The sequence below is a fragment of the Epinephelus lanceolatus genome, chromosome 11 (genome assembly GCF_041903045.1).
Source record: "Epinephelus lanceolatus isolate andai-2023 chromosome 11, ASM4190304v1, whole genome shotgun sequence".
In the NCBI taxonomy this organism is placed as follows: Eukaryota; Metazoa; Chordata; class Actinopteri; order Perciformes; family Serranidae; genus Epinephelus; species Epinephelus lanceolatus.
Window position 1 is genome coordinate 25,020,374 of NC_135744.1, and position 21,985 is coordinate 25,042,358.

General features: G+C 42.4%; 2 protein-coding genes across 9 annotated transcripts in view; both read right to left on the reverse strand.

The window, feature by feature from the left end:
- Positions 1 to 16,236, reverse strand: part of phldb1a (pleckstrin homology-like domain, family B, member 1a) — a 40,676-nt gene extending 24,440 nt beyond the window's left edge. For 3 of the 8 annotated variants that reach the window (XM_078172402.1, XM_078172403.1, XM_033643540.2), the window contains exons 1-6: positions 11,674 to 12,216; positions 9,619 to 9,717; positions 8,006 to 8,129; positions 5,340 to 5,510; positions 2,793 to 2,918; positions 125 to 1,233 (exon numbers count right to left, since the gene is read on the reverse strand). In XM_078172402.1, coding sequence (XP_078028528.1) covers positions 125 to 1,233; positions 2,793 to 2,918; positions 5,340 to 5,510; positions 8,006 to 8,129; positions 9,619 to 9,717; positions 11,674 to 11,676 — 1,632 coding nt within the window. In that variant the 5' untranslated portion in view covers positions 11,677 to 12,216. Of the gene's footprint in view, positions 1 to 124; positions 1,234 to 2,792; positions 2,919 to 3,459; positions 3,790 to 5,339; positions 5,511 to 8,005; positions 8,130 to 9,618; positions 9,718 to 11,673; positions 12,218 to 16,040 lie in introns of those variants that run through there. The other 5 variants (XM_078172406.1, XM_078172405.1, XM_078172401.1 and 2 more) reach the window with 4 other exon arrangements.
- Positions 16,237 to 20,692: 4,456 nt separating this feature from the next.
- h2ax (H2A.X variant histone) lies at positions 20,693 to 21,327 on the reverse strand. The gene has a single exon (XM_033643601.2). The coding sequence runs from the start codon at positions 21,252 to 21,254 to the stop codon at positions 20,829 to 20,831; it is 426 nt and encodes a 141-aa protein (XP_033499492.1). The 5' UTR covers positions 21,255 to 21,327; the 3' UTR covers positions 20,693 to 20,828.
- Between the last annotated feature and the right edge of the window lie 658 nt (positions 21,328 to 21,985).

Here is a 21,985-nt window from a genome sequence, read left to right on the forward strand (position 1 = left end):
AATGTTTTCTTTATGACTTCCTGAGTGACGTTCACACCAGACTCCAGATTTAGAGTCAAATGGTTAGGTTATTTTCTACTGTTATATCCACTGTGAAGTCATATCTAAAGAGCTGATCACTCACCAGTTTCTCCATCTCCTGCTCACGCAGCCTCTCCTCTCTCTGCCAGCGGTGATATTCCAGCAACTCGTCCTCATTGTCACTGATCTCAGAGATACTGTTCTTGCGTTCACGGGTATACGGTTTCATGAAACTCTGTTCCTTGCTGGAGGATCCTGCTGTGGTCATGCAGGAGGTTTTTCTTTGGCTATGAGGGCTAGCAAGAGGAGAGGAGCCAGACAGAGAACCCAGGCCTGACATGATGGCACCACCTGGGCCAGTCCTTATCTGCCTCCCTCCAGGCTCCTTCTCCAGACCAGAGAGTGGTGGTGGACCCTGGGCATACAGTGCCCTCATGGCTTCTGCCTTTGAAGTAGTTGTGTGTTTGAGGTGTCCCTGGGGGCCCTCTGGGAGGGGTTTTACTGTGAAGCCCTGTGAGGCGAGGGAGGAAGCCGAGCCCTGCGATCCTGGAGTCCCTCTGCGGGACATGTAAGGACTGAGGGGAGGAAGTTCTCTCAGGCTGGTAGAACCAGTCAGCTCTGGAGTCCTGAGCCTTTGAGGGACCTCTACATTAGAGATGCGTGTATCTCGCATCGGACTGGGTGATCTCTTCTGTAGGGAGGAGCCTCTCACTCGAGGGCTGGATGGAGCTGTTGGGGAAAATTTGACAGGGGATGTTTTGCGACTTGGGTTAGAGTTTTCTGCGCCCTGTCCTGACCCCTTACTAGATGGTGTGGGGCTTGATGTGGCCTCTGCTCTTGTGTTTCTAAGAAGCTTTGGGCTCTCCTGGGCCCTCCGACCACCACTTGTACCGCTTGAGGCCACAGAGAGTGAGGTCCGTGGATGGGGGACAGGAGATTGGTTGGTATGAGGGGATCGGGCTGGTACTGGAGGGGTTTTACTGCCGAGGTTCTGGTTCAGAAAGCTGCTGCTGTTTTCACAAATGGAATCCTCGGTCGTGGAGCCGTTTCTCCCATTGAGCATGTTTGGATGAGAGGGCTGAGGAACAGGCTGTTTACCAGCTCCAGCCTTCAGCACCAAAGAGTCCTGGAGGTTCTTTGCTATGTTGTTGATTTTGGAGTCACCATTGCTTGAAAGAGACTGATGGTTTCCATTCAGGACACTGTGGGAGTCTGCGAGGGAAGACAGAAACATTTGTGCATGAGCATTCCTGTTGAATAAAGAAAGACGACACTCGAAAAGACAGTTGCAAAAACACACGTAAACAAACACAGTGGGAGGGATCTGCCCTGTGTCATCCTCACGACATCCACCACACCTCAGGTCAGGACTTTAGGACAAAGGGGGTAACCCATAAAAGGAAAAATACACATGCCTGAACAAATGAATGTCTCAGAGCCCGTGTTCTCCAGTAGGAACCAAACTCAGCAGTTGGGATATTGTGCTCCTCAGTTGTGTCGTAATCCTACAGGGATCTGGAGCTGCTAAATATAAAAGCTGCAGCCGTTTACCTCATTCAGAGCAGATGAAATCAGGGCCTGGTCAGGAAAGAGTGGGCCATGCACACTGGGCAGGGTGTGGTGGCTCTTACTGTACAGCCAAACTAGTAAGGTCAGAGGAGAATGGGTTCTAGATATCATCGACGGCACGAGTCAAAGCAATTAACGGGCCAGAATAGTATGACATCCTCTGACTGTAACTGTAAAAAGAAAGGTTACAACAATCCTTTGTCACAATGGGGTCACACCTTGAGCGAAAACCACAGATTTAAATGAACTAGATCACAATGTAGGCCACAGATAATTAGCCCTGAACAAGCTATTTCTGCATCCTGTCAAGGATAATGACCAATGTTTCAGTCACACTTGTGCTCATGGAGATAGTGAAAATCAAGAGCTGGTAAACTTGGTGTTAAATTTGACTTTTGACTTCAACTTTTTCTGAACTTCTGACATGAAAAATTTAATATTCGTTTGACCGATGAAGTGTTTACAGCTATCTTTTATCGTCATTACTCTCATCTCAGTCAGCATTTGTTCGGACTAAAACATGGATCATCTAAACAGCTAATCATGTACAGCTTAATCACATATGTTATCCTACCCAGAGGCCAAAGTCGTAACTCACCACAACAGATGTACCATCCTTGCTCAGCATTAACGGGAAGTTACGCAAGGTCTTGATTTGTACACTAAGGTAGTAGGAACCCAACTGTGACTAAATATCTATCAGCCCAAAGCATTTGCTGTGCCTAGAATAGCTACTGAGGATTCTATGCAACCTTTATGTATACCAGCTTAAGTCTGGGTCCCTGATTAGTGGTCATTACTAAATGCTATGGCTGGGCGACAGGGAGAAAATCAAACATCATGATATTCTTGACCATATGTCTCAAAATTATATCACGATGATACTGTAGCGTTGGCTATAGGTGCTTTCATGAGATTACTGATAATTAGTCATTAGTAAGGTGGATATAATGACTAAGCAGGTAAAGGCAAGTTATAGAAGAGCCATGGCAGTCTGATGAATTCAGATAATTGCTGTAATGCAACCTTTAAAACCAGGAACAGAAAACTCTTACGATATCCAAAACCTTGTATCACAATATCAGTGTATTATCTGTGTACTGCCCAGCCCTACTAACTGCATGCACTGCTGTGTGTTCTTAACAGCAACTGGATTCTAGGAGTTCGTCACTGTTGTATAATTTCTAGAGCAGGGTCTTTACCAGTAGGTTGAGTTCTTGTAGTGCTCCGTCCTTGGCTTCCTCCGGGCAGCATGCTCTTCATCCGCAGGGCCTCCTCTGGATGGTTGAAGCGGAAAAAGACCGACTGACCGAAACACAGCATGCACCCTGCCAAGAGACAAGACCATGTGGGTAAGGAGTTATCAGTGATGTTAGTTAATATCTTCAGAGGTAAAGTAATAACACCATAATTAACTGCACTGTTACAGACATTTTACTGACTGACTAAACCATAAATTATTTGTGATACAGTGTTATTGCTTTTACTACCAATCAGTAACTTTAGCCATTAAACTCATTATGGTTTGAATGTGACACAGAATCTCACTGTAGCTTTTACAGTTCATAGTACATGTGCTGTGTGTATGCAAACAATTCCTTATTGTTGCCCTGCTTAACAACATTAGTTAATTAATACCGTAGGAGGTGTGAGTGTATGGAGTGATTGTTCTGTGAGATTTATTTTAACACAAACCACATCTCAGTTCAACATGTGGTAAACCAAGGAAATGAGTGAAAGCAAGTGTGTGACACAGACATTGCAAAGAGCTAAACAAAGGCTATTGTTGTTCATTTGTCCTGTCGTCACTTGGAAAGTTTGGTCACATATAGGGAGTGTTGACAGTGTCTCTGACTCAGTTTAACTCACGTGTAATTAACCAGTAAGTGAAATCAGCTCCCTCTCCTTTCCCTGCATTACTGGTAGCTTTGAAGAATGTCTGATATAATCCCAGAGAGTCACACGCTGAAGTTTTGTCTCCAGTTCTGGATATTCCACAGAGAGTTTAATATTTATATCATCCTTCAAAGGGAAGCCGAAGTTCCATTTAGCAGCATCATTGTTCCTTATGATACAAGTAAAGCAGTTTCCTTCATTCCCAGGTTGTTTTACTCAGAATTTCATAACGTGCCCTTTGAATGAAGCCTGAAGTATTCTTGTTCAGCAGCTGCTGCGTCCACACACACCAGCTGATCACTCGGCTTCAAATGACATTCTAGTGTAGCTGCTGGCTTGGATCCCATGGAAAGGGGACTGAGGGGGGCGGGACTGTTATGCCTTTTTTATGGCAAGTATGCATATTACTGGAAGGGCATGGGACTGTTTTGTTGTCAGGAAGCTGGACAGCGTTATTGTCTACCTTGCTTTCAGTGTATTAAATACTCAGCGGGACTTAGTTTATGTGTGAGTATGTAATAGTGCAATGCATTTACCATTTTAATAAGTCATCTGACTGTACATGAGAGTGATTTTACAGATAAAAGAGAGTTAGACAAGACCAAAGGGCTATAGCCAGTACTTGCTAACAAGCACACAATGACAGTACTAACATGCTGAACCCAAGCAGGTGGAATGGTCACCATTATCGGCATCTTAGTTTAGCATGTTAGCATGCAGACATTTGCTAATCAGCACTTAACACAAAGTACAGCTGAGTCTGACGGGAATGTCATTGGTTTTTTAAGCTATTGAGTCATAAACCAAAGAACTAAAAATAGTCTTTGAAACACCAAATTTTCAGACAATCCATTCAGTAGTCGTTGAGACATTTCACTTAAAGTGGAAACTAATAGCCCTCTTCACCAAAATTAGTGTTTGTATGTGGATTTCTAAAGCAGGGAGAACCTGCTAAAAGTGGGGCACAGACCCCTCTCCCATTACCAGTACACTAGGACTGTGTACAAAGCTCTCTCTTACTGGTGTGTCACATTTGACATCACAGACAGGCCAGAAAATGGGTTAATAAACAGTAGAAAGCAGCATGGAGTCTAGTAAAATATGTTATGGTGGGTACTTCTTTATATATATCTCTTACTCATTCAGTCAAACTCTTCAAACTCTGTGCCGATTAATTTGGAACGATGTTTGAGCGCTGTTTGGGCAGAGACAGGCGGTATTTTATGGTGGCACATCACTGCATCAAGTTAGTAAGGGGGCTAAAATTTCAATGCCAATCGGAGCTGTAGATCGAGCCTTCAGTTTCCCAAGAGATCGTACCCAGTGGCAGACAGAATTGCGTGGTGAAAGCGAGGCTGATGGGAAACCAATCTAAACGCAGATGGTGTCATTAATCTGTAGCCAGTACACTGTGCAATCATTTACATCATCATGAATAACGGAGAGCAAAAAACTTCTCTATATCCACTTTAAACTTACAAATGTCAACCTTGTGGTGGCACAAGAGAAAAAGTCTGGTCATCACCAAAGTCATCCGAGGAACATAGATGTGATTCGTGTTTCCGTCTGGACCAAAGTGGTGGACTGACCGACTGACACACAAGCATTGCTATCCCACTGCTCGCTCACAAATAAAAACTTCCACTTAATATCTGGCACAGTTTGTAATGCTACTCCTACTCAGCTACCAGTAATCAGTTAAATAATTACATTTTTTGTGTGTCTTTTAAGGCAAATATTGTAGCACACATACATAAATTTATATAATTTAATTGATATAAGATGCAGGAAAAAAGCAGCTTTAACACCAACAATCATAATACAACAGTCACTTAAGACTGTGACAGTGTTACCTTGTGTCAGACGATGGGGCTTGGTGATGGCCAGGCCATCTACAGAGCACTGGTTTCCACATGGGTACAAGGTGATGCTGCCTGCTTGGTTTTCAATGTAGCAGTGCTGAGCTGCGATGCCATTGCCCTGCAGAGGGATATCTGTCACCCCACTGCCCAGCGTGGTTCTCCCTGCAACAAGAGAAAACATTTTCTCAGCGTCACTTACAGGACATCCATGCGGACCTGTGAATACTTCTGTGAAGTATTCTTGGGTTGCACTTCAAAGTACGGGTGTCATCAAAGGGGTCAAGGCCAAATGGGTCGAGTCACAAATGGAATCAGCACGTGATTGACTGTTGAAAAACAGGTGTTAGTCCCTGGAGATGTGCTCAGCCTGGCAGATAAAAGGCATCTTAATACAACCACCTACTATTCCCTGTGCTGTAATTTGATTATCATTTGCACTTATATTGCTGTCTGAGTGCAAGAGGTTTCACTTTAACACTATTTATTCAGTGATACTACAGATGAGATGAAGCACAAAGAACATCCCAGAAGACTTTTCTCTGGGGCGCTACTGTCACACCCTTCTCTTCCTCTGTGGTTTCTAGGCTCAGTGCAAGACAAATGGTGCAAGAAAAATCTCAGACAAGGGTGTAATTGCAGCTGTGGTGCAGCATGAGTAACAACAGGATGGTTAGAAGGTAAGGTGTCATCAGTTTTTGTCAGTTCATCACTCATGACAAGTTGTGCTGCTTATTTATTTAAGAACAACTGACACATTTTGAATAATGTACTTATGTAAGTGTTTATATAGACTAACAGATCCTGAGTCAGTACAGAGATATAAACTGTAGTTTACCATGTAGGTTAAACATGTCGAATTTCTTCCATGTACAAGTAGCACACCTGGGCCAATCGTCTGCATTTGAATCCTAGACTATAAAATAATTGACGTAGCCACCGTGACGTCACTGATTGGTTTGTGGACTCGTTTTGAGGCCTTGAGTTAGACATGTGGTGGAAATAACCCTAATGCTAGCAGCTAGCTTGGTAAACATGGTGCGTTTACAGCTATGGTTAACTGTGATAACACTGTGCTAATTTTTCACTTGCAAAAAAAAAAGAAAAACAGGCTTAAAAGCATTAAAACAAAATGTACTTGCCAGAAAAACTGAATACCTGACTCTTTAGAGGGTCTTCTAGTACAACCAAATGTTAACCATGTTTGTTAGAGCCATTTCTACTAAGTCCTACTCACCTATTATCTTTTGAGTCACTTTCATGCACCACCGGAATTGGCATCTTGGGAACCTTTGATTAAAGGCAGGTGTGCTAAAGTAAGTGTGGAGCATGGAAGACGCCATGGGGTTCCAGTCTTTAACCGCTGCATATATGGTTAATCTTGGTTTTATTGTTTGATGAAGTTGTTTAATGTCCCATTGATTTGAACTTGCAAAGGCCTATTTATTAGGGGATTGTTTGTTTGTGGATCATCAGTGAGTAAAATTAAACCAAAGAAGCAAGTTTATCATATCTCCTATTATTATTTTTGAATTTATTTGGAAGCCACAATAGTGTTAGTGGATCAAAAGGTTACAGTTTACTTCTATGAACTGAAAATACAATGAAATAGCTACAGCTACACCTATAGGCGGGCTCTATGAAAATATGGTCACACCATGGTTATGTTACCTAACCAACAGCGTCGCTGTGGTAGCAACTTACAGATGGTATCCACCTGTCACTCAAAGCAGCCACGTCCTTAATTATCCATTACTTCATAACTTTGATAACAATAAACAGGTAAATTATGTAAAAATTCACCCCCTACAGTTGGCATGAACGGGGAACTTAAAGCCCAAAACAGGTTTTTTTTATACCAGGCTGTAAACATGTTCATTTCTGCTTTAAGGTTGGGCATTTTAACATGGAGGTCTATAGGGATTGACTCGCTCTTGGAGCCAGCCTTAAGTGTCCATTCAAGGAACTGCAGTATTTATTTTTCAGCCCTGGAGGTCACTGCTCAGTCTGATGTCTGCTCGTGCAAAGTTCAACACGTGCTTTTCCTAGGTGCACTACTTGTCTATGCGTGAGACTGTTTATGTAGGAATGTTTTAAAAAGTAAGGTTTTAGTAAAAAATGCATGTGTTTGAGAAGTACTGAGCATATGGCTAGATAAATGAGACTTGTATTGACCGTACGAGCTGTGAATGTTTGCAAATTGATGTTTTGATATAGCTTTGCTGTCGTGACATGGTCCCCTTTCATTACTCCAGCTCATCAAGAATTTTCTACATTTTTCAATTCTTCATTTACAGAAGAGGCATATGAGAACAATGAAAGCATTCTTCAAGAATTCAGCGAAACACTGGGTGAGTAATTGATTTCCAAATGATCATTTTGTGAGTAAGGTATTCCTATAAAAGGGTAATGGTGTGGCATAATAAAGCAGGACTGTATATTTAACAATCTGATAATGGGGTTGAAATGTTCCATTCAACAAGGACATTAAGCTATCTGTGAAATAAGTAGTGCGTGACTTCAGTGAGAAAATATATCATTTTAAATGAGGACTACTTTCCATTTTATGAACACCACACTATTTTACACCCACCCATCCTACCAACACACTAACATACACTCCAAACCACACATACACACACAAGTCACAGGTCATTCACCTTCCAGCAGTGGCAACAAGGTGATGGCGGTGCTCAGACGCCCACTTCCCAAACTAACCAGGTGGGGGCGCTCTGCCTGGACTTTCAGGGACTTGCCTGTCTCAATCAGGTCTAAAGGTGTGCTCTGTCAAAACAAAACAAATGAAAGAGCATGATTACATCATCAGTGTTGGGAAAGTTACTTTTGAAATGAAACAAATTAATTAATTAGTGATAAGTAATGCCACTATTTTAATTACATCATGAAAGTAATTAAGCTTATTACATGTGATTGTTTTTGTGACAGAATGTTGTAAACTAGGCAATAAAGCTAAGTCATGAAAATATAATTTGTCACAATGGAAAAATGCCAAAAGAAGGTTCCTCCGCATGGTGAAAAGATACATAATAAATATTATATTCTACATTAAGCCTCTTACTGAAAACAACATATTTGAATGTAACCACTTTATAATTACCAACATTTTGATTAGTGACTGTAATATAATTACACATTTTTCTCTCTGTTAACTGTAGCTGATTACAGTTACATTTATTTGTAATTTAATTAACTCCCCAGCATTGTACATGATCCTGAAACTACTTTATTAGTAGCATATGGATTTTAGATGTCTTAACACTCAGTGAAATGGACGTCAGCTTGGTAGCAAATCTTAAAAGTGAAAACTACATGTATGAACAGCCACACAGCAAATAATAAATGCTGAAATGCTCAAATAAGAACCCCAGTATTGATTCAAACTGCACTGCAGGCCCTCGTCTTGAAATCTCTGTCTCTCTGTTTTTATAACAGAATAAGACAGGGGTTCCCAACTGGTCCAGCCACGGGGTCCAGATTTCTCCATAGTCATTAGTTCAAGGTCCACACAGTTTAATACAACATCATACCTGTATTTGGCCATCTCGTCGAACTAGTTTGCTGACTCTGATAAGTAGCTGTCCGTTAGTCATTCACTCTACAGTAGGAAATGGCACTTTAAAATAAAAGCTCTGTGCCAGAAATTCACTGTACTTCAAAATAAAGTGTGTTTTTTTTTTTTTTTTTTTTACAAATTTGACACGCTTGCGAGTCTCTTGCGGTCCATTCAGAATGGACCTGCGACCCACTTTTGTACCGTGACCCACCAGTTGGGAACCACTGGAATAAGATATAGCATTACATCTTATATAAGCTCCATGTATCACCCATAACTCTGACTGTAACTGGGAGACTGATGATGATACACTGAAAAGTGTTTGATTCAAAGTCCAAGTTATGTGTTAGAAATAAAGAGAAACACAGAGATAGCGCAAATAAATATCCCTGTCTTTACATTTAAAAGATGTTAAACACACTTTAAATAGACAGCATATGTAAAATAGGTTGATATGCCGATTCTTACCACAAGCACTGATTTGCAGGTTCATTTATTTGATGTGAAGCTGATTTATTGCCAAAATCTGACTTAAAAATCCTTGTATCTTTACACAAATCACTCACTTCTCTGTTATATTGAGTAACAAGCTGCCTCACAGCAGATATATAATAGCAATTAAGTTAGTTTGTCATGATTTAGCAGCCCAGTAGCATCAGCTGTAAATGGTCACTGGTCCTGAAGTAAGAATTGACTCACCTGTAACACCTGGTGCGTCTGTCGCCCATGTTCCACTTTACTCCGGCTCACACGCTCCATGTCGGCTAGACTGTCAGAATTATCTGACACATGAAGATCCTGAAGCAAACACACACGTACACAGGGACAGAGAGAGACAGAGAGAGAGAGCAGGGCATGAATGGGTGCGCTGGGAATACTGCTACTACAGTTGTACTACAATGGGAACAGTGCTTTCCTTAGAAACCTCCTGCCCCACTTATAAGCCCATGTGACCAAACCATTATACTGTGGGTAATTGTTTCACCAGAACCAGCCAGACAAAACGATCCATCAAGACAGCTCGCGTTGATTTTCGCCTCAATCTAAGAGAGATCACTGATTTTACACATTTCATCACAGTTGTACTTTGGAGCTGTAGCAGAAGGCGTAAATGAGCCCTGCAGGTCCCTCGCACACGGGGGGTCAGATCACTGCATTCTCTGTCCTCGATGACTCACTTGTGACTCATACATAGGTCTCCCAAATACAAACACACACAAACACACACACACACACTCCATGTTCGCAGACAGATGCTGCAGATTACATCCAGCTGTCTGCTCATCGCTGCTCACATCAGAGGAGAGAGAAACAGGACCAGATGGACCTCAAACAATCGCACACAGACACATAAGCAGCCCAGATGACTCACCATATTTTCTGCTAAAAGCTGGTATCCACTTCTTTCACTATCACCCACATGGGCTGCTCGTCCTGGCAACAATTTAGTATCAGCTCAGCATTCCAGGCCAAACTGAAATAGACACAACTTCCTACTTTTTAGTGTCTGTTTTGTCTACCAGGGACCACTGTATGTCATGTTTGACATGTAGTTAATTTCAAAGGAGATCTCTTTATTTAGTGATCTGGTAATCTTCAGATATGATAAACAGATGGATGGAAAGTTAACAAAATATCCAAAACAACAGTCTCTCAAACTCTGTACTGGAGGGATGAACTCCATCTTTTGGTGCTTTGATGGCGATGATGAAGGCAGCTGTCTGTATCTCAGTCTAAAATCTGTTCAACTGGGTTGACACATAGTGACTTTGAAGGCAACAACATATGATTCAGCTCATTTTCATACTCATCAAACCAGTAAATAACTCTGCACCTGTGTTTTTCATCTATTCTGCTTTTTCCTTTAATTTGCCGCCTCTCTGTATGTCAGGAAATGACCACATCAGCCCATTCCCACACCGACACATGACTGTTACATCAAACTGAAATGCTTGAGCTCTTTGTCGCTCCGTGCTGACATCACTTATCAATTCAAATTCTTTAAAAAAAAAAAAAAAAAAAGTAGCCAAAAACCATCCACAGCTGCTGTGAGCCAAGTTTAGCTCTGGCTGAGACAACAGGGCGTTCTATCTGCGTCTGATGTCACTCCAGACGAAGCCGCCGCGTGAAACCACACATATCTGACAATCATGTCCAGTGTGTGAGTCTCAGAGGACCCAGTGACACGGAGAACAGACCATCCCCTCTGTTCGCCGCTGACACTGGACCCCTCACGCCTCTGCTGTCAGCCCACAGGCTGTCAACACTGGCCCTCTTTGAGCCACGCAGTCACAGACACAGGACGGGAGAGTGGGAAGGGTTATGTGTCTCTTGCTGTCTGACTCACACACACACACACACACATGTGCACACATATGCTCCTGCACCCACAAGCCTCAGTGATTTAACGTACACACCCAGGCCGGAGAATAGTTTTAGTGCTTGCAAATGCAGCTCCTTCCACTGTAACCTGTGATTATGGGGGCAGTTATGCCCTTCAGAGTTGCCATGAGCTTCTGAAAATAGACACCGCCGGCAGCCACGCAGTCTGGGCTGCTACTTTTAAAGAGAAATGATTTGTGCTGAGAGTGAACACTGACAAACAGATTAAATCTGACATCTGAAACGATGAATAAAATAAAACAGAGTGTTGTTCTTATAAAGGACGAGGCAGAAAACAATTTATAAACACAGCAGTGCTGCAAACACAGTTAACAGTTTACTTAACGTCACTGACAGGCATGCAGCTCTTACCATTTCTCTACTCTTACAGAGTCCAGACAGCAGCTAGATCCATGAGTCTGTGTGAAGTGTGTTAATCCATAGATCAGTGTCCACATTATTATTTACGTCTTGCTCCCAGCTTTCTTCATTCACTCACTGAGTTCCTCTGCTACTTCCCTCCTCCCAACCCCTTCTCCTCCCCATCCCGGTGCAGAGTTACAGAGGGGGGACCCGGCATCGGCACTGCCTTTGAAAATGTGCTGTTACATCTGATTACAGGACATCTTCTTTACTGGTTTCCTTTCTCTTTTTTTGGCAGATGAACCCTACAAGTGAAGAGCCTCAACTCCAATTTCAAAACAGCCCATACTGAGGGAGGCATGGGGTCAAAGTTCAGATCCTCTTCAGAGAGTCCCTGAGATGTATTCACTCCTACAGGCTTTCCATTGATTGAAAGATCATATGGACCACACCAGATGATCAGGGGAGGCTGGAGAACAAACCCCTTCAGTGCTGCGAGTCTCCTCGGTGTTGTGTATTAGTAAAGCAGGTGTTAACAGTCTGACCCAGGGAGGAAATACAACATGATGTAGGAGTCGGAGATGGAAAACACCTTGTGTCCTCTGACTTCCTGCTCTGAGCTCTGTGCCTCTGATGCAACAAACTACAGAGTGGGTATTTCCACTCTGGAAAAACTGTTGAATAAGAGTTTATGATAATATGACTAAGCTCTTTGGATCATAATGCGTCCGCTGTGCTCGAAACATCAGTGATAATGGGATAGAGAAAATACAGTGTTCCACAGGAAGTGAGCAAACACATGTGAGCCATCTTTTCAGACGTCCCACAGGAATGACTTGGCCCGATGCAGACAGAGAGAGTGGAAGAGAGTGGGAGAAAGGCTCCACTATTGATCTCTCAAGGCTTTTCCCATGGTCGGAGGCCAGAGAGGAGATGGAGGAAATGAAGCAGATGATGAGTCACTAAGGAAAATAAAAACAAACAAACAGAGGCAGCTAAGTAACCAGATGGACTTGAAGCAAAAGTCCAGTGCAGAGAGGGGTTGATGTCAGTCTCAGTGATGATGTGGAAGTTACAGCTGAGGGGTGACAAGTTGCTGAATGTCCTTTAAATGGGGATTTCAAATGTAGATTAGTCACTCTAGCTACAGCAAATAAGGCAACACAGTAGAGGAGGGGGATAATTAAACACATGGTCATTGTTAACCTCATGTTTTCATTATTATTATATAATTTACTAACAGAATCTCATATGACAATAAGTGTCAGTGCCAATAGATGATATATAATTCAACAAATTCAAGTAGAATTATTAGAAATATTGTGATTTACAAGGCTATTAACACAGATTTTAAAATATGCTATTTGAGCCATTTTTATAGCAAAAAGTCTGGTGGTTTGAAAGACTGAGTTTATTTATGGAGTGAAGCTATAAATCCCACAAATGTTTCAAATTAAGTTTAAATAAAAAGGCTGTGTATTGTTTCAATCAGCTCAAACCATCCAGGCTATGAGAAGAATGTTTTTATTTTTCCTTGGAGTTTAAACACGCCGTTACAGACATCCAGGTGGATTAATGATCAATATGAATGTCTGTTCACCATCTGATCTTGATTCCTTGCCAACACTATGACTTAACGCAGCTTTATTTAATGGTCTTGTTTGTAAGTCTGAATTAACTGTAGATATGCCTCTGCATTTAGACAGGTTATGAGTGCTGTGGGAGGATGCTTAGAGTTCAACTAGAAGATTTGCACTGATGTGAGGATTCTTCTTGAATCTTGTGTCCAGTGGGAGTTTCAGATCGTGCAGTATGTGTGCCTTGTAGCAGGGGCGGAGCCAGATGTTGTAAACACTGGGAGCTCAAACGTAGCAGGGTCCAGAGGCAAGCTCCCCTGGTGAGTTTGTTTTTCCCATTCACTGTGTGCACTATTTTCCAAGCCATTTTAGATGATAAAATGCCTAAAAATCTGTATATCATTTTGAAGAAGTATGACAGTTGCCAGGGAAAAAAGCATCATCCTGTTGATCCTGCATGCATGCCGTAGTTCTTTGCCAGACAACGATGGATTGTTCCCTTTGGGTTAACAGAGAGCGAAGGAGTTCAAGTGTCTTCAGTTCTTCTTTACAAGTGAAGGGAAAATGGAGTGTGAGATAGACTTTCGTTGTGGCATCAGCAATGATGCGGGTGTGGCACAGGACCGTCGTGGTGAAGATGGAGCTGAGCTGGAAGGCGAAGCTTTCGATTTACTGGTCCATCTGCGTCCCAACCCTCACCTACGGTCATAAGCTCTGGGTAGTGACCGAAAGATGAGAAGATGAGAGATCATGGATACAAGCAGTCGAAATGAGTTTCCTCCGTGGGGTGGCTGGGCTCAGCCTTAGAGATAGGGTGAGGAGCTCCGACATCCGAAGGGAGCTCGGAGTAGAGTCGCTGCTCCTTTGCATCAAAGGGGTCAGTTGAGGTGGTTCAGGCATCTGATCAGGATGCCTCCTTTGCGCCTCCCGTTAGAGGTTTTTCACGCATGTCTAACTGGTAGGAGGCCCCGGGGCAGACCCAGAATACGCTGGAGGGATTATATATCTCATCTGACCTGGGAGCGCCTCAGGATCGAAGAGGGATGTCTAAAGCACTGGTTCCCAACTGGTGGGTCCTGGTCCAAAAGTGGGTCGTGAAGGTGTCAAGTTTGTAAAAGAACACACTTTATTTTGAAGTAAAGTGAATTTCAGGCACAGAGCTTTAACTTTGAAGTGCAGTTTCCTGCTGTAGAGTGAGTGACTAAGGGATGACTACATGACAGAGACAACAAACTAACTCAAGGATATGGCCAAATGCAAGTATGATGCTGAATACACTGAAGTGTGTGGACCTAAAATAGGTGACTAAGGAGAAATCTGGTCCTCATGGCTGCGATCAGTTGGGAATCACTGATCTAGGTGACACAAATTTAAAGGTCCTTTAAAAACTTCAAAGATTTAGGACTTTTGAGAAACCTTTAAGGACTTCAGTCCCCGTCCATCCTTACTCCGCATCTGCTCTGCAGATACAAACTGCTCTGACTAACCTGACTTGTGGAGCAGACGTCTGAAGATCTCTGCCTGATGTCTACACATGACAGCAGACAGGTGGCAGCATGCGGTCAGGTACAAAACGCTTGAGCGGGATACAGTCATAGAGGTAGACGCAGCTTACATTCCAGTCTGATGCGAAACAGCTTCCACCTTCCTTCTGTCATTATTTCAGGTAACGGGGACTTCCTTGCCCTGAGCCCAGTCAGCACTTCCTCTCAGCTGTGCACAGATCCTGCCTCTTCCGCTTAGACTGATGGCCAAACCATGCCCTTCACCCTAACCTTGAGCTAAATTAAACTATTTTATTGGTGGGGCTTGTTGTGGCTGGGAGCAATGCTGCGTGTGAGACACCACTCAACACATGAAAGACCCTTATCCTGAGGGAGGAGTGATAAAACACTGATTCACAGATAGTTATACAGATTATCATCAGACAGCAAAGACTTGGATAGGTGCAGGGTGTGATGGTGTCTCATTGTACAGCATTTTTGCTCCTGTTATTCTGCCACAAATTAACAGTGCTCACACATGAAAACCACGCCAATATCCTGATTTGCTCTGCTTGACCAAACACCCACATTCTCATATTGCAACAATCATCTAGCAGTTGAGAAAGTACCAGCTGCTGCTCTCATAAGGCACCACTCCAGACACACCAGGACAAATTTAAAAGAACAACAGGAAGCTGCTGATTCCCAAAAACCTTTCATTTGACTCCCCCACCAAACAGATGCACTCTCTCCTTAAACATCTGTCCACTTGTCTCTCATAACTTACACTCAAGACAGTGCGGACATGTTATCTACAAGCAAACAAGTCATAATCATGAAGCACAATTGTTGTGCAGAAATGCAACACATTGGAAGGTTTTTGTCATTTTGAAGTTAAAATATAGTCACTCAGGCACATGTGCACCTCACACTCCTGTCTGGGAAATACTTCATCAGCCTGTAATTCCACCAAAGTACATGACTGGACGCAGGAGCCCTAAAGGCAGGCTGATTTCACACACACATGAAAGTGTCCATTCACAGACATGGCTGGGTTTGGCTCCTAAACTGTTCTCTTTCTGAAACTAAATGGCTTTCACCTGCTCTGTAATGTCGAAGTTATAAATAAGCATGCACAATATTAAAAGTATGTGAAGTCTCTCACACACGGTGCACAATGAGTGAGATAACTGGGTCACATTAGGCTGAAAACCATGAGTGTAAAATGCCACAATAGCCCCATTATCTCCTCCACTCTCCCACATACTCTCCCATTGCTACACACTATCAAGCAAATGTTTGTGTTTTTCATTACCAGAGCTGGCTACGAACATCTCCTCGTCTGCGGGATGATTCAGTCCAAAGATTAAAAACACAAGAGACGAGGCATCTTCCCAGCTCTGCATGAGAAAAGTCTCCTGGTTCTCTCCTCGAGGATGGAAATATGCTGTCAGTCCTTCACTGCTGCCCGGGACAGTTTGTAAAGTGAAACATTCAGTGCATCCACATACATCTTTCTGTCGGATCCACCCCTCTTTCCGGCCCTTTTTCTCTCCCCTCTTATTTTCTTTTTCCCATCCATTTGAATCTAACATTGCTCTTTTTTTTCACAAGGCAGATTTGTCCTATAAGATGTACAGACTGTACTCAGTGCATAGTTTCCCTTCAGTAACTAGCTTTAGGAAACACTTGTTCCATTCATTATTCCGCCAAGCTGTAATTAACAAAACATGGAAACAGTGTCAGGATGAGATCACTTTAAACTCATGACAGATCAGATTGCCTTTGTTCGCACTTTTAGAAAAGCACAAGTGATATTTCCCAGACAGTTTCTGTGACCTTACATCTCTGCTTCATGGATACAGTCACATACATTCTGTACAGTCCCAGAAAAAGCAGAGGTAAATCGAGATAAGCTGAATATCACTGTTTGCTTTGTCACCAACAGCTGAGAGGAGCTGTTAAATTTAGAGCCTCTGACCGAGCACCAATCAGGAAATTATAGTTATCACAGCCAATGGACGCTCAAGTTTTTCCTCTCAGCCTGGAATTTTGGGCCCGGCTGTCGGTGTTGGACACGTTGTCAAGGCCCGAGTAATTGGTTCAGCCTGTCCTGGGCTCGGTTCAGACTCAGTGCGTCACGCTGTTTTTGCCACTAATAAAACACTGGAAGCAGACAGAAATATCTGCAGGCGGAAAGGTTGTGGGTGATTTCTTTTAGCTGCATGTCTGAGATGTAATGAGAAAACAAGTAATCCACGCCACAGATTACATCAAGATCACCACCACTTTTATAAATCCCACACATAGAATAATTAAGTGTGACTGTTAGAAGGACTGATGGATCCTTAAAATAGTTCTTCAGATATTTCAGTGTTTTAATGTCAGTTGTGATTTTTTCATTTCCAGCAGGAAACATTGTCATCAGTCTTTTCCTGGTGTTACAATAAGGCGCATGCTTTGAATATCTGCTGGAACAATATGTGAAGTGAGCTGTATTCAGTTGTTATTTAATGGAAACACACATGGGCATCAACACGTCGCACACGTCCCAGATTATTAGGCATGAAACAATTGACCCCTGGTGGCAAAGTCAGTGAAGTACATTTTGCTCTCAGGTTATAAAGTTCATACTGAACTTTGTGATTTTGTCTGTGGGCTACAAATTGTAGTGAAGTGAATTGATAAGGTTGTTGCATTTCAGTGTGTTGCCATAGCAACGGAGGCCAGCAGCTGACAGCTCAAACTCACTCACTAAACTTTTAAAGGTTTTATTTTTTAATGTTTTAGTTATTGTTCAGTGTGTATATGTGAGAATATTTTGGGCTGATTATCAATTGGATCTTGAAACATATTCTATATATATATATATATATATATATATATATATATATATATATATATATATATATATATATTACAAATGACTTTGTAAAACAGATGTGTGGTGCAATGGGCAGCATGCAGTTTGTTGGCTGATGGCAGTCTGTACATGCACTGGAGGTACTGAGGTGTGGGATTGTGAATAGCCATAGTTTTGTATGGACTGTATGTAGGAACTGTATGTATAACTTTTTTTGTATATTTTAACGACAGGTACTGCATTCTTAGGCCACTTGGGGGCAGCAAAAGCCAGACTGTATCCACAACAGAAACAATGGATTATAGCAATGAAGACTTGGTACATCAGTCATGCTGTTGCATTGCCTTTTTCCAGCATGCTGTACCACCTGCATTCGTAACTCTTGGGTGTGTTTGTTGTCCGATCGCTGTGCTGTGTAGCTGTCAGAGGCCATGACTTTGTTTTATGCAACCTAATGTGCATCATCATGGAGTTTGCATGGTGGGGATTTTTTTCTAATGTAGACTTCAGTTGGCCAGCTGAGATATTCTAGGTTTTTGCATGCATACTCTTATCACGATGGCCCACCAGCAGATGGAGACATGAAATACAATACTTTTCAGTGTACTATATGTGATATTCATTCATTGTGCAAATTAAGAAAAAGCATGTTGGCTGATTCTGATTTTTCATTTTGAAGCTGATATTGGTCGATACCGATGACATGCCGATATGATCTTGCATCCCTAATTTGCACCGATAGCTGTATAATTAGACCACATCCCTCTCTGACTGGACAAAGACTTTTAACCTCTCAACACTAATTCACATGATATTTTATGAAAGCTAAGTGTCAAGTTATATTATATATAACTATATATAAAGAGGGTAGCAAATGATAACATATTTCAATCTTAATACACTACCAAAAATTACTCACACGATTTGTTGGAACTTTATCCAAATGCTACTATAGGCTGACAGCCTTTGTCTCATACAACAGAGCGCCTCTTGCTTGAATTAATGATTATTTGCCTTATTTTGATCACATGTACTACAAATGTGAATAGTGGAGTTAGTAAGTAGAGGGCATTATTTATTTTTGTCAGTGGAGCCTGGTGCCTTTGGTGAGACCATAAGTGAGGAACTAAAGACAGTAGTATCCTCCCTGTTGAAAATCACTGTCTGACGGTGAAGCATACACTTAAACTGATACTGATTTTTCTAGTTGGGACTTTTTTAAGGTGGCTAAATCATGTGTTGTTGCTGACCCCTATGCAGCAGTAGATTGCGTAGCTTCCATGTCCGACTCCAGCCTGCTTCTCCAAAGTGGGGGCGTGCCGACTGACATCTACTGTATGTAATACACTGACTTTGGATATGTACCCCATACAACCCCACTTCAAAAAAAATCCAAACTATCCCTTTAATCCAAATTGTATGTCTGATGTATCAGAGCCACATCAGATGTTACTGCTCATGCTTGTTAACTGGCTGCAGCTGTTTTTTCCTCATATGTTACAAGGAAGCACCTGGGGCTTCAAGCACAAAGAACCGTTACTGTGTCATGCATGCTTTAACTAACAGATGCACCAACACTCAATTCAGGACACTTCCACCTGGAGAAAACTGTTTTGACGGGTGAAATCCCACAGACAATCTTCAAATCAACATGCCCTATATCTAAATGTGGGTTTGTGCATCAACATACAAACAGCTGTCTGCTTCTTAGACACACTAACTATAGCTAATGCAATTTAATAGTGTTGCAGCCTTCATAAAAGCCATGTTCAGTTCACACATGCCAGCTATACTGTTTTTGTTGTTATTTTTTATTTAACCAGAAAAACCTCTTGAGATTAAAATTCTCCTTTTCAAAGGTGGTTTTCTTTAAATCTGACAAGTTTGGAAGTTATGTTTTCTCTAAAAATCACCGAAATTACACCATTTATCACAGCCAGAAACTGTATAATCAAAATTAATGTTGGATTTTTAAATTTCTTACGGTCCTGGAACCCATTATGTTGGATGAACACTTCCCACAGAAAAAACACATATCCAAATCTAAGCGTAAAATAGTGATATTTTTAGAGGTGTCGATTAAACTTCAATCATTTTGGAGGCTGTAGTGTGTGGTGCCTGGGATAGACAAAGTATAACTGCACCACAGCTTCTGAAATGACTGTATCAACACCACAGTTTCAAACTGGTAGCATTTATTGCTGCATTATACTGAATCAATTTTAGCTATGCTCATTTAATAAACTGGACAATTATTGGTCTATAGCTTGACTCAGGGTTGGAAAATTTCTCCAGCCCCTCAGCTAAATGCTGGTAAAATATGCAAGTGGCTGCTGGATTTGCTGATCTCACCAGCCTGAAAACAATTCTAATTTATTAAGTGGCTGGTAGATTTTGAAATCCATCATGCAGAGAGGCTAGAGGACAAACAAGTGAGTTCCCAACCCTGGTTTTATTAAAATTTCTACTCTGTGGCTATGCTTTTATGTAAGCAGAATGAGAACTGCAGTGTTAAATGTGAACCCAGAGCCCATCTTGCACAAAGTTGCACAGTCATGCTACAGAGAGCCAGTTGGACAGCCACCTGCAGGCTGTGTTGCAGGTTCTGGTGCAAGAACCCACAGTGCATGATCTTATACTCTACACATATCCCCCTGCCCTACATTGTTTAAACACATTTTAAATGTGTAGCCATCAATCCTACCACTGCTAATTTATCAGCAACAGTCATTTTAACAGAGTGGTGCTCAAATGTTCTTGTGTTTTACTGCTCTATTTCTGTTAGGTTCTTTACTTTTATTGCCACAGCCAAATTTCTCTGCTGGGAACATAGGTAACTAAGTATTTTAACCAGCAGGTCCAATAACCCTGTAAAGGCCTACTGAATGAGTCACACAGGTTTAAAGACACATATGTTACCTTATGAACTTTAAACCTCATATTTTAAGAGCAGAGAGCTGTGGCCTACCCAGATCTGCTGGACACTGAAGGGTTAGCTTGATTCATTAGCTTACCGACTAATAGCTAGCAAGACTTGATACTCATAGCTAGCAAGTACCGTTAGCTCAAGCTAACGTTAACCTACAAGAGATGGTGCTGACCACTTTTACAAAACAAGCGTTTATTAAATAAAAATGCAAAAAATGAAACAAGACAGCAACAACAGGAAACGCTGCTCTTTCAATGAGAGTTGGGTGGCCCTTAGAAGGGCCTTTGGGGTAAAAGTTATTAGCCAGCAAGCTAATACTCCTGAGACTGAGAGGAGGCCTTCTTTCCCGCCTTGCCGGAGCTCGGTGCAGACTGGCCGGTCTTCTTGGGCAGCAGCACGGCCTGGATGTTGGGCAGGACGCCGCCCTGGGCGATGGTCACGCCGCCGAGCAGTTTGTTCAGCTCCTCGTCGTTGCGGACAGCCAGCTGCAGGTGGCGGGGGATGATACGGGTCTTCTTGTTGTCTCTGGCGGCGTTGCCGGCCAACTCCAGGATCTCAGCGGTGAGGTACTCCAGCACTGCGGCCAGGTACACGGGAGCTCCGGCGCCCACTCTCTCAGCGTAGTTACCCTTGCGGAGGAGACGGTGGACACGGCCCACAGGGAACTGGAGACCGGCACGGGAGCTGCGGGTCTTGGCCTTGGCGCGGGCCTTTCCGGTTTTTCCTCTTCCAGACATTATCGGTTGAAGATCTCGTCCACTTCTGAAACTTGCAAAGGTGGTAGTTGGCAAACGATGTGCACCCCAGAGCCGCACAACCTGGATATAAACCCCCGGCTTTGTCCCGCCCTAGAACGTGATTGGCTGTTGGAATTGAAATCGTCACCTGTGATTGGCTGTGAGAGGTCAAAGGGGACGAGAAGTCACTGACTATTGGTGTATCTGCCTCTGGCCTCAAACCAACCAAGATTGGTCCTGAGGAAGAAACACAGGCGATTGGCTGCTGCGTTTCCGGCTTGTTGTGGTTGGGTCATGTGTTAAGAGGCGGACAGAGAAAACCAATCGAGTATCTTCCCTCCAGCTTCAAGTTTTTGGCGGTATTTTAAGTTATTCAGTGAAAGTAAAGCACATTTTAAGCAGAATTCCATAACACTAGTGTTACAATATAAGATAACTTAAACATTTTATATATTTCCTAGTGAAAAAACTGAAACTGGGTTTTTTTTTAGTTCAGAAATAGAAGCTGCTTTTCTTTGGTCTCTGCTACTGTTCTAGATTAAAGGGATTAAAGAGATGCATCCTGTTTGTATGCTCTGGCCTGTGTATATCATGATGCAATGAGATTCTTTATTAAATGTCAGCCCCTTATTTGTCACTGTATCCCGTTTTCCTGTTTCTTTTCATGGGCATTTTCTTATTTACAAAGCTTTTCTTGGCCTACATCCAGCATATTTATGTGTGTACATTAA